Source organism: Saccostrea echinata, unplaced genomic scaffold (genome assembly GCF_033153115.1).
Source record: "Saccostrea echinata isolate AGI-Se365-2 ecotype Australia unplaced genomic scaffold, CSIRO_AGI_Sech_v1 ptg000002l, whole genome shotgun sequence".
NCBI lineage: Eukaryota > Metazoa > Mollusca > Bivalvia > Ostreida > Ostreidae > Saccostrea > Saccostrea echinata.
The window spans coordinates 22103357-22115487 of NW_026889751.1; the positions used below are offsets into that span (position 1 = coordinate 22103357).

The window sequence follows — 12131 nt, forward strand, 5'->3', positions numbered from 1 at the left end:
CCTATATCTGTGTTGCTTAATGTTTTTCTTTCAACTTTCAAAGTGGATTTAGTTTGACAAACAAGAAGTACAGGTGGAGTACAGTGTATATGATTATATTCACAATTCACAATTTGTCTTCAAAAAATTGTAATATTGTTGTATGGTAGAGCTATGGCTAAAACATGTTCTCATTTCTTTTTTCCAGTGGTGCAAAGGAGAAGAATTTCATGTTACATTATGAGGCAAGTAAAAGAATATATGTTTTACATGTAGCTTGTGTCAATCCATGACTCAAGTGAGTTTTTTAAATGAACTCTGTCATTTTTCCATTTTCCTTTCTGTTGTCACTCTGTTAAATTTCCACATTTTGACCTTTTCTTCAGAACATATGAAATTTGTCTCAAAACTTCTGATCAATTGAAGGAACTTGAATGCAGGAGATTTATTTCCTTCATAATGGAGTAAAATGAACAAGAATAGAGTTGGATATTTTTGAAATCTAAAGAAATACATACATTATACATGTACATGTATTAAAAGACTTAAAAGACATTTTAGAATGTGCTATGGTGTTTGAACTCATGACCTACTTTTCAAAAATTTTAATCTAGGCTAATTTGTGCACCTGTGGAAACGGCTTTCATATTTTATTTACATGTGCATTACCTGTGACAATACCTTTCTAGATCTATTATGATTTTTGAAATCATAACCTTGACCTTGAAGATTGACCTACTTTTTAAAAAATTCAACCTCAGCCATAAGTTTTGTTCCAGTGGAAACAAGACTTTCATATTTGACATGAACATTACCTGTGACTAAACCTCTCCAACTGTACTATGATTTTTTACTGCATACCACATACCTCAAGTTTGACATTCAAAAATTTAAGTTTCAGTCGTAACTTTTGAAAGCAGATCGTATTACTTAAAAATATATAACTTTTTCGCACAACAGTTACAATGTGCCATAAATCATTACACAACAACCAATAAGAGCCCAAAAGCTAGGGACCACAATTCTTTCTATTTGCTTGTTTCTTATACATTCTTTCTGTACAAAACTTTCTTGATTAAGACCTACCCCTCCTTTTCAAAACAAGTTTCATTAAATTTGCATATTTTGACTTTTGATTTTATACTAGGTGAAATAAGAAAAACAAGCCAAATAAAACCCCCAAAAAGTATTAAAAATGTTTAATTAAAATATTGTACAAATATGATGCCTGCAAACTTGTCTTGATATTAAAAATATACATTATAGCAATGGATTTCTTAGTTGATTTTCTTGTTATTTTTGTTTCTCAGTTATGCTATTAATAGAAACAGTTGTGTTATTTAAAGATAGAAGTTTACACAGTAAACTGATATAATGATAAATTTGAGCAAAGAAAATGTTTGGTATTAATCTTGGATTTCACTGCAGGTATTTGATTTTCTTCATTTTTTTATTTCTCTGTTGAGCAACAAACAGATTGTCATTTGTATCTGTACACAGTCCCCAGGGTACACTCAGTCCACAGTTTATGTAACAGAGGAACTGTCCATCCTGGTCTATGATGTGAACACAGTCATTGTTAGAATCAGCTGTAAGGATGTGACTCTGACTGTTTGTGGTGATTCCTCGTGGATTGAATGGTTTGTTCTTTGGAGCAGGAGTATGTCCAGTGTACCTGAATCTCAGTTTCCCAGCCTGGTTGACCACCACTACTGCTTTAGTTCCCTCATCAGACACACAGATATCCAGGTTCTTGTTCTCAGTTATGTATCTTAAATTACGAGAACTAGGTGAATAGAGAGGTTTGCCTTTATCATCAAACTGAATGGTTTGTTTCTCTGTGGATCCAGAGTAATGAACAACTTTTGTTTGTTTTTTATTATCACTGTCCATGATAACCAGGAGGTCACCAAAGGAGGTACTACAGACACCGTTAGGTCTCCATTTCTTTAGTCTGATCACCTCCTCTATCTTCTCATTCTTCACAATGTTCACGGTTCTATCACTGTAATCAGTATAAACTAGATCTCCACTTTTTGTCACTGCTATGTTAGATGGTATGAACCCTGACTTGGTTCTGATTGACTTGAGTAGTGATCCCTGATTGATGCTGTAGAGTTTCATGATGCTGTCATATCCAGTTGTCCAGATTTCTTCATCACTCAGACAGGCCAAATTGTTAAGTTCATATTTATACCCAGTGTCTATGGTGTTGACAGTCTCTGGTTCATCAAGCAGCTGTTTAACTGGAGGAGAGGATCCAGCTTCTGGTGATTTCTGTGTTGTCTTCATGCTGTAGCCATGTTTATCTGATGTTAAAGAACTTGATGATAAGGCTCCATACAGGTTACTAAGTTGTTCTCCTTGGATTTTTCCTGCAATGAATTTGGGTAAAGATGATATAATTTTGTGTGGAAGATTTCTGTATGTGTATACATTGGATGTGACACTAAATAGTTTTGACAAGTCATTAGTGTCTATAGCAATTTCAATTGAATGGATTTCTTCCTTGATGTCAGACATTGTCTTGTTTATTTCATCCAGATGTTTTTGTAGAGTTTGTAACTGTGTGTTTTTCATCTCATCAACTTCAGCTTTAAGTTTCTTGACAAGCTTGTCAATTTCTCTGTGCCAGTCCTCTCCATGTTTTGTTATGGCTGTTGAGAGATCTCCATATTCCTTTTCTAACTGACTCATTCTGTTTTGTACATCAGAGGCAATGTCCTGGTAGGTTGGATAAATCGTCTCATTTAATTCAGTTTGCTCTTTTATGAACTTATTCTTTTTTTCTTCCACAACTTGTAAGATTTCCGATACTTTATGACCTAGATGTTGATCTGATGCAATGCACTTATGGCATACAGGAATGCCACACTGATTACAGTACAGTTTACATCGTTCTTTGTCATGAAATTTACATCCAGGGTAGAGGGGGGTGGATTTTCTGTCTTTAAAGTGAACAATTTTATGGGGTGTTGAGACATCAGCAGAAAAGTGTTCTCCCACACAGGCCTTGCACAGGTTGACAAGACATGTATCACAGTGCATCTGTACCACAGGGGTCTCGCACAGGTCACATCGCATCACATCCTGAGCACTGGTACAGGGGTTCATGATTAAAGCATGACTCTGAAGTATTAATAGATATATATGTTGTCTGAATGTTACAGTAGAACATCACCTCTTTAGACCTTTTTGTCAATCTCTCACCAGAGGATGCATTGAGAAACTAATCTCTCACCAGAGGGCGCATTGATAAACCAATCTCTCGCCAGAGGACGCACTGAGAAACCAATCTCTCTCCAGAGGGCGCACTGAGACACCAATCTCTCACCAGAAGACGCACCAAGAAACCAATCTCTCACCAGAGGGTGCACTTAGAAACCAATATCTCACTAGAGGGCGCACTTAAAAACCAATCTCCCACCAGAGGGCGCACTTAGAAACCAATCTCTCACTAGAGGGCATGCTATGCAAGCTTCACTTACACCTTTGTTATTCTCCCAAAAAAGTCCCTTTTGGTAAAGAGTATAGTTGCATCATAAGAAGTAGGCATTAAAAAATTTATTAATAAGAAAAAAGATTCCACACACAATATATTCATATTTTAGTGTATGTTTTCATATGATGGACGAAATATTGATATAAGAGATTTTATCTAGTAAGTTTAATGGATATACTACTCCTGTCCTTAACCTTTGCTTTATCAATGGGACTCAGTATGATTTATCAATATATCTCAGTGAAATGTCATTTGAATCAAATATCGGAGTGTAATGATCCCCCCCCCCCCCCTGCATAGGTAGGCCTAGCAGTTAAGTTGGTTTGACCATGCAGTAAGGTATAGTCACTTTCTACAATTTCTACAGTAGACGACTTTCACATTCTTTTAAAGAGTTATCTCTCTTTGTCAGCATAATGATAATTTTTCTATATATATATCCTTTGTAACTTACCTGTAAATATTTTAAACCTTTGAATGCTTTTGGTCAATTCTGTACCTTTTCTGTTTTGCCATAATATTGGGCAATAAAGAAAACATAATAAACATGTATTTACAGATTTCATTTGTAAGACACTGCCCCATAAAGTTTGTAATGTTATAGAGGGAATTCGAAAACAGTGAGTTAGGCCAGCTAACCCCAGATTCACCCCTTAAAGGGAAATAACTTTTGTAAATGTGAAAGTCGTCTATGCATACATGATTCTATAAGCGTATAACTTACCAAAGATCTTTATATAACAGATCTACAACCGTAAACAAAATGCATAAAAATCCTAAGAAGGCATTCCTCGGCATTTATCCTTGGAAATTCCAAATTTTGATGTAATTGAAAGTAATGTGCAATTGGCCAAATTTTCAATTACAAGTAATTGTAATTTAATTAATTACTTGAGAGAAAATGCATGTAATTCACAATTACTTTTCAATTACATTGATGTATAATGAATGAAAAATCAATACATCCCCCCACCCAAACCCACTATACACTATTCAAAAAAGCTTAACTGATCTTTTGGGGAAAATATTTTGATGGTTGATATCTTACAGGAATATTCCTATTTCCTACTTTTAGTGAATTGCTGTTTTATCTCATGTTTTTTTTAAAGGAACTTTCAAAATATTCTCTGTGTTTAATATACAAATAAACATAATAGTTTTTCTAACTTGTTTATGAATTAATTACAGCAGTTGAAATGCGTAGTCCAATGGCTTCTAATCCTTTGTTTGCCATATCTGTTAACAGCTTGTGTTAGAGTGATTATCAGGTGGTAATTAGTGCCCTAATGGCAGAGAAATTTAATAGATATGTATTTTACACACTTTGTATTTGCATTTATGATATTGTATTTCAATATTCTGAGATAGCTCATGTTTAAAAGGAAACATTAAGGCAAAAATGCATCATTGTTTTGCATAAATATATACCGGTACCAGAAAGCATAAAAATTACATCAAATTTTCTAACACATTTGAATTAAGGTGAAGAAAAAAACATGGGTAACACGGTAATCTAATTGCTAGTCAGTATCTATCTATTCCTCTCACATATATGCTCCAGTGGAAGTGTCTTCACTGTGAAGGAAAAACCTTTCAAATTTGATAATCGTAGGTTAATTGGAGACACTTTATTTGAGAAGTTAGCTGGAGACACTTTATTTGAGAAGTTAGCTGGAGACACTTTATTTTAGAAAATTTAATGAACACCTTAAGAATGTAAATGTAAGAAAAAAATGTTGTAACTAAATCTGACATGACTATAAAAGAACGTTCATGACTATTTATTTATTATAAGTTCATAAAATGTAATTTGTAATTTAATTAATTACATTTGCAAAGTAATTGTAATTTAATTAATTACATTTCAAAATCCTTGTGATGGTAATTTAATTGAAGGTTTTTGGCAAGTAATTGTAATTCAATGTAATTTCTTTCCAATGTAATTGACCCCATCCCTGCTTGGAATATTACAATTAACTTACAGTCAAAAGATTTTCAACAAACACTCAAACCTCCTTATGTTGAACCCAGTGGAACCAAAAAAAAAGTTTGAGATATCCGAGGATTCAAGATATCCAGGGTAAAATACTTGATTAAAGAATAAGGGGTACATCCAAATCATTTTGACATATCCATGGTATTCGAGATAACAGTGTTCAAGATACTGAAGTTCAATTGTATTTGATATCTATGTTTTAGAACCGTTCACGGTAGCGCGAAGCCTTAGCGCTACATTCCAAGCAATGTTTACGATTAAAACTTGGAAGCAGTAACCAATCGCTACCTAAAGTCCTTCCAAGAATCAACCAATCAGAGTGTAGCCTTCTTCCAAGATTCTTCCATGATTAGCATAAACCCTCTGACGTCAGTGACCTCATTTTCAGTAAGCGAGCTGTCGGCTGCATGTCGCATGTCACCAGACACAACTTATTATTGCCAGTAAAAAGTTTTTTAGATAGTGGAAAGAAAGAGAGTTAAATAGGTAAGAGCCATGAGAATGCATTACTTATTTTATACGTGCAAAAAGTGACCTTTGAGTATGTGCGCATATTGCCGAAAGTAGGAAATCGGGAAAATTCCCACGATTTGTTGTTCGTTAAAACTACCAATTTTTGTATCGAAATAGATAATAACTAGGTTTATTTTAACAAATATGGCATACTGTTTAATTTTTTAGTAGTATCCAATGCAATCCGCTTGAAAGTAATTAAATTATGTTAACTCTTAAAAAGTGTGTATGAAAACTAGCGCCCATCAGTGAATTTATTCCCACGGTCTTTTTATGGCAAAATATTATAGAATACTAAAGAAATTTCCGTTTAACACTGTTAGACATAGTATGAATCACCCCCTAAAAGCTTTGTTTGAGATATTCTCTACTCTAAAATTTCAACAAGTGACTTAAACGATCCTAATACACAGACCGCCGAAGTTTCTAGATCCCCATATTCGAACTCCCCCGCACCTAGCCTAGTGAATTACCGCGTGGTGTAGGAACTTGTACATTGATTTAAAAAAACCCAAAACATTATTCCTATTTTCTAATTAATATTTTTATTCATATTGAAATAATAATATTTCTTTACCATATTTATTGTAGCATTCAGAATTGAATATTTATTTTGTCATGACAAATGCATAATTAAATAGTTTTATGCTATTTCTCATTCAGGATATAGTATTTTAATAAAGTAGGCCTAAGTCAAACAAGAATATTTATATATATTTAATAATGAAATTAAAATTTATTTTAACACAATTTTAAGGTAAACATATTCAAACTTGATGATAAGGAAAGGCACATGAAAAAGTATTGTTTCTTTGCTAAATAAGGCATATACTCTGTCCAACCTTTGTTAATTTCACTTTTATTCTTTTAAAACAATGTTGGAAAACATGAACGAAACCATTCATGCGCAGATCTAGAAGGGGAGGGGGGTCCGGAATCCACCCCCCCCCCCTGGAATTTGCAGTTATTACATGTATATACTAAACCAACTGAGAGTTACCTTGGAACCCCCTCCCCCCGCCCGGAAAACACAGACCCCCTCCCCCTAAAAAACTGTAACCCGTGTTAAGTTGGTATGAAAAGTCATAGATATGAAGCTTTAGAAGTGAGCGATCCCCCCTCCCTCAAAATAGGTTTATCACATTTTGGAAAAAAGATTTGTTTTTTTTTTGTTTTTTTTTTGTTTGTTTTTTTTTTTTTTTTTTGCTTGTCAAGAAATTTCCAGGTTGTTTTTTTTTTTTTTTTTTTTATTATTTGACTGGGATGGACCCCCCTTGCAAAATATTTCTGTATCCACACCTCACCACTCAATAACCATAAAACATTAAATTTCTCATTAGTTCTAGTGATCATTGTTACAGTAATAAGACTTATCTAACAAACAATATTGCTTTTAACCCTGCTCTCAGACTACTAATTGACAGTGACAGTGATTTAATTTTAATAGGGGCATACACAAAATCCCTTAAAATTATTATTGAAAAATAAAAGAAAGACCTTGTGAAGGAAAAATGAATTTCATAATAATTTTTTTTTCAATACATGTATGATAAATACTGAAGACTACATCCAACATGCAGCTATAATAGTATTCTATATGACAATCAAGAAGCAATACATATTTATAGGATCTCGACTCCCATGATTTGTGGTTGGATATGATTTTTTATCCAATGAGTTATGTGTTTTTTATCCCTGAGTCTTGGCAAGGGGAGAAAAACGCACGAGTTGGATAACATCCAACTACAAATCTGGGAGATTCTTTTAATCATGTGTTTGTTATACATCACTTCTAATGTTTTACACTGTATTTAATACCCCTGCTGCGAAGGAGATGGGGTTTACTGTTTTATCCTTGTGTGTCGGTCTCTGTGTCTGTCCATAACAAAAATTTTTCCGCAGTTTTCTCAGCAACTACTCATTGCAGATGCTTGAAATTTTAACATGGGTCTTTGTTTTGGCATGCCATATGGTGGGTATCATTTTTATATGAATCCGATGTCAACTTCCTGTTTATCCATGCATCGGTCCCTACCGATATATTCACATAATATATTCATATTAGTGGGGTTATAACTAGTGAGCATTGGATCACAGACTTCTTGTTATATATGAATTTACATTAGTTTATTTCCTCACTTTCATGCAAAAGCTATTATTATCCTTCAGAATTATACAGTCAATCTGATTGGTTTAGAGCATGTCACGTGAGGGGAGACAATTCGTGATGTCTCCTTCACGCACAGGGTGACAACTGTTGTCACCCTTCAGATGAGAATGAAATAGCACAAGCGAGCCTGCGAGGTGACAACCGTGTTGTCAAATTAAATAAAAATAAAGTGGCTTAAGCGAGATAACTCATAATTATACAATTGCTATATATGCGGGATCGGAAAAAAATAGATTCTAACGGTGAAGTCAAAGTTGTCTGTTGACATATTTTAAAAGTATGGAATCAGAGCAGAATAGGAGAATACAAGAGGTTTGACTACTATTTTCTACTCTTTCTAATAATTTTGATTCTTAATAATAAATAATAAAACTATAATAAAACTATTATGGACTGTTTAGAAGGGAGACATCACCAATTATCAGGTCTGAGTAGGGTTGTCACCCTCGGGCGCAAGTTCCAAATATAATCATGAATAGTTATATTATGCTGCTTAATTAAAGTTACACATAAGGAGGCAGGGCCTAATTCACAGATTATTGGTTGCAGATTAATGTATTCTATAAACAAGTAATTCAAATGCAATGCTTTTCTATTGAATTTATTCATTTATTTTATCTACATAACATTCTGGATATAAACAATATTTGTTCTTTGCAAAGTATGATTTGCAAAACTTCACAAGTTGTTTGGTCAAATTTTTGTATTGATATAACAATTAAAACAAAGTATATCAGCTGCAATTTGAGAAATAGGCTTGCTCTTGGGAAGCTGGATAGTTTGATGACTCCCTCAATGATATACTTGAACTTTTTATATTTATCATATAAATACTCTGATTCCACACTGTGTTATGTTGCTGAACGCACAATACCCCATATTCTATTACGGTTATTGCAAACATCAAAGAGAAGCTGAAGTAGATTTACATTGAAGTTAAACTTTTGAAAAATTTCTTAAAATTATCATTCATTGACAAATTTTACCTAGGTCCAACTCATTCCATTGAAGTCTAATTAAAAGAACGACAACTCTAAAAAATTGCAAAATCGTAAAATTTTGGTTACTCCCCATTGATGATGCAAAATATGACGTAATTTCAAGGCCATTCTTGTTGTATTTTTATCACAACATGAAAATAAAAGTCGTCATCATTAAAAAGTTTAAATCTTCACCTTCAAGACAAGCAGATAAAAACGCAGGGAGACTAAAGTTCAATGAAAGTTTATTGATTAAAGTTGTCCGAAGCAAGGTATGTGTCCGATGCATGGTTAACTCACCCTATATAGAAGTTTAAAAATTTGAGAGTAATTTCTTAATCAATGATCTGCACAAAAAACAATATCATACATCAAAGCAACATGTAGAAATTGTGTATCAAACAGGAAGCAATGTTATTATAAACTTTTAAAGTGAATTTACTTTATTTTATTGAAATAAACTAAAAAACAATTATTGTACTAAGATTTGTTGACTGAATCAGATTCAAAATGACCTGAAATAGGGTCTTCTAAGAAAAAATGCATAAAGTGACGGTATACAAGCATGAAGAAAGTTTACTGACTTAATATTATAAAAATATTTGTACTTGTTAGATATTTTAAGCATATGGTTAGTATATGTGAAAATCTTTGGGCCCACTATTGGCCCTCTTGTTGATCATGGGACCACTCGGGTTATTGAAGTGATATGAATTATCATATGTAATAGTCTCCTATAGCCACCCAAGGAGTACAATATTCCCGGAGTCAAAAAAAGGTATAACTATGTATCATTTCAAGAATGTTGGAATCTCATCCAGTTATAGATATCTAGGAATTTTTCGATCTTATTATAAATTAGGTTAATAAATGAGCATTCTTATTATAATAGTAATTTTATGCATACATTGGATATCAAATTCATTAATATTGTCTAATTGTGTAGTAATGGCGTAAACTCATTCTTAAATTTTATTCAAATTAATTATAAGCTTTAAATTATTTTCAGTATTAGGCCAACTTAAAATAATGTTTGTCTGCCCTCTCCCTACTCACAATGTTAGAAATGGGTTGGTATAGGTAGGTGACAAATTTTTTTCCCCCCAGAAAATTTCAACAATGCTGATTTTCAAAATCTATTTTCTGGAATGCATAAAAATTTGTTGCTTCCTGGATGTTATAAAAACTTTTTAGTCACTCCATTTTTAGCCAGTACATCTGGATAGGGCAACCAAACAATTTTTTAAAGATGGCCTTATTTGCAATATTGTTGCATCATCTTTTTTCCAACACATAGATTATAATTAAGATAAACATAGCAGATAGATGTAAATGAACTGTGTGGTATGTTGTTGTCTTATAAAAGTTTAAACATTTTTCAGTTTAAATTTGTATATGACAAATGGTAATATATTTTAATATGTCAATTTTTATAGAGGTCAGTATGTAAAATTTACTAACTAAAGGCTGTGAAGTCAATTAATACAGGTTAAAAAAACAAATATGTAATACATTTGGTGTACCTTGTATTGAAGTGAATCATAATCTTTTTGTTTCATTAAAATGTAACTCTGTAATAAACTGCTGTGCAGAAAAGATCAGAAATGAAAAATTATAGCATTTTTAGCTCACCTGAGCTGAAAGCTCAAGTGAGCTTTTCTGATCATATTTTGTCTATAGTCCGTCTGTCTGTCCGTCCGTCTGTAAACTTTTCACATTTTCAACTTCTCCTCCAGAACCTCTAGGTCAATTTTAAACAAACTTGCCACAATGCATTCTTGGGTAAAAGGGATTCAAGTTTATTCAAATGAAGGACCACTCCCTGATTCAAGGGGAGATACCGGTAACAAAGAAACAGTGACAATTTGGTGGCATGTTTTAAAAATCTTCTTCTCAAGAACCACTGTGCCAAAAAAGTTGAAACTTATAGGAAACCTTCTTTACATAGTGTTGATTCAAATTTGCTCAAATCATGACCCCCGGGGTTAGGGTGGGGTCACAATGGGGAATCAAAGTTTTACATAGGAATATATAGGGAAAAGTCTTTAAAAATCTTCTCATTCGAGAACAACAAAGCCATGTTTAGTCATATCGTTATGGAAGCATCCTCAAGTTGTATAGATTCAAATTTGTTCAAATCATAACCCCCGTGAGTAGGGAAGGGCCACAGTGGGGGATCAAAGTTTTACAAAAGAATATCTAGAGAAAAAAAACTTGAAAAATCTTCTTCTCAAGAACAGAACAACCACGTCTTATCATATTGATGTTGAAGCATCCTCAGGTAGTAAAGATTCAAGTTTGTTCAAATCATGACCCCCGGGGGTAGGATGGGGCAACAATGGGCGATCAAAGTTGTACATAAGAATATATAGGAAAAAATCTTGAAAAATCTTCTCAAGAACAGCACAGCAATGTTTAGTCATATTGATATGGGACTTGGAAGCATTCTCAGGTAGTGTAGATTCAAGTTTGTTCAAATCATCACTCCGGGGGTAGGGTGGGGCCACAATTCGGGATCAAAGTTGTACATAGGAAAATATAGGAAAAAATCTTGAAAAATCTTCTCAAGAACAGCACAGCAATGTTTAGTCATATTGATATGGAAACATTCTCAGGAAGTGTAGATTCAAGTTTGTTCAAATCATCACCCCGGGAGTAGGGTGGAGCCACAATGGAGGATCAAAGTTTAAAAGTACATAAGAATATATAAGAAAAATTTTTGTAAAAATCTTCTTCTAGAGAATAGCAAATCCATGATTAGTCATTTTGAAATGGAAGCATCCGCAGGTAGTGTAGATTCAAGTTTGTCCAAATCATAACACCTTGGGGGTAGGGTGGGGTCACAATGGAGGATAAAAGTTTTGCATAGGAATATATAGGTAAAAATCTTCTTTTCAAGAACAGAAAAGCCATGATTAGTCATATTGATATGGAAGCATCCTCAAGTAGTGTAGATTCAAGTTTTTTCAAATCATGAATGCTTGGGGTAGG

The 12131-nt window shown here is 33.4% G+C and overlaps 2 protein-coding genes across 2 annotated transcripts in view; one reads left to right on the forward strand and one right to left on the reverse strand.

Annotated features, from left to right (window-relative positions):
- LOC133174849 (tripartite motif-containing protein 2-like) overlaps nt 1–12131 on the forward strand; it is a 231287-nt gene that overhangs the window by 35432 nt on the left and 183724 nt on the right. The gene's annotated exons all lie outside the window — the stretch shown is intronic.
- LOC133174884 (uncharacterized) lies at nt 1399–3100 on the reverse strand. Its single transcript, XM_061309991.1, has one exon. It carries the CDS (start codon nt 3091–3093, stop codon nt 1399–1401), a length of 1695 nt encoding a protein of 564 aa, XP_061165975.1. The 5' UTR covers nt 3094–3100.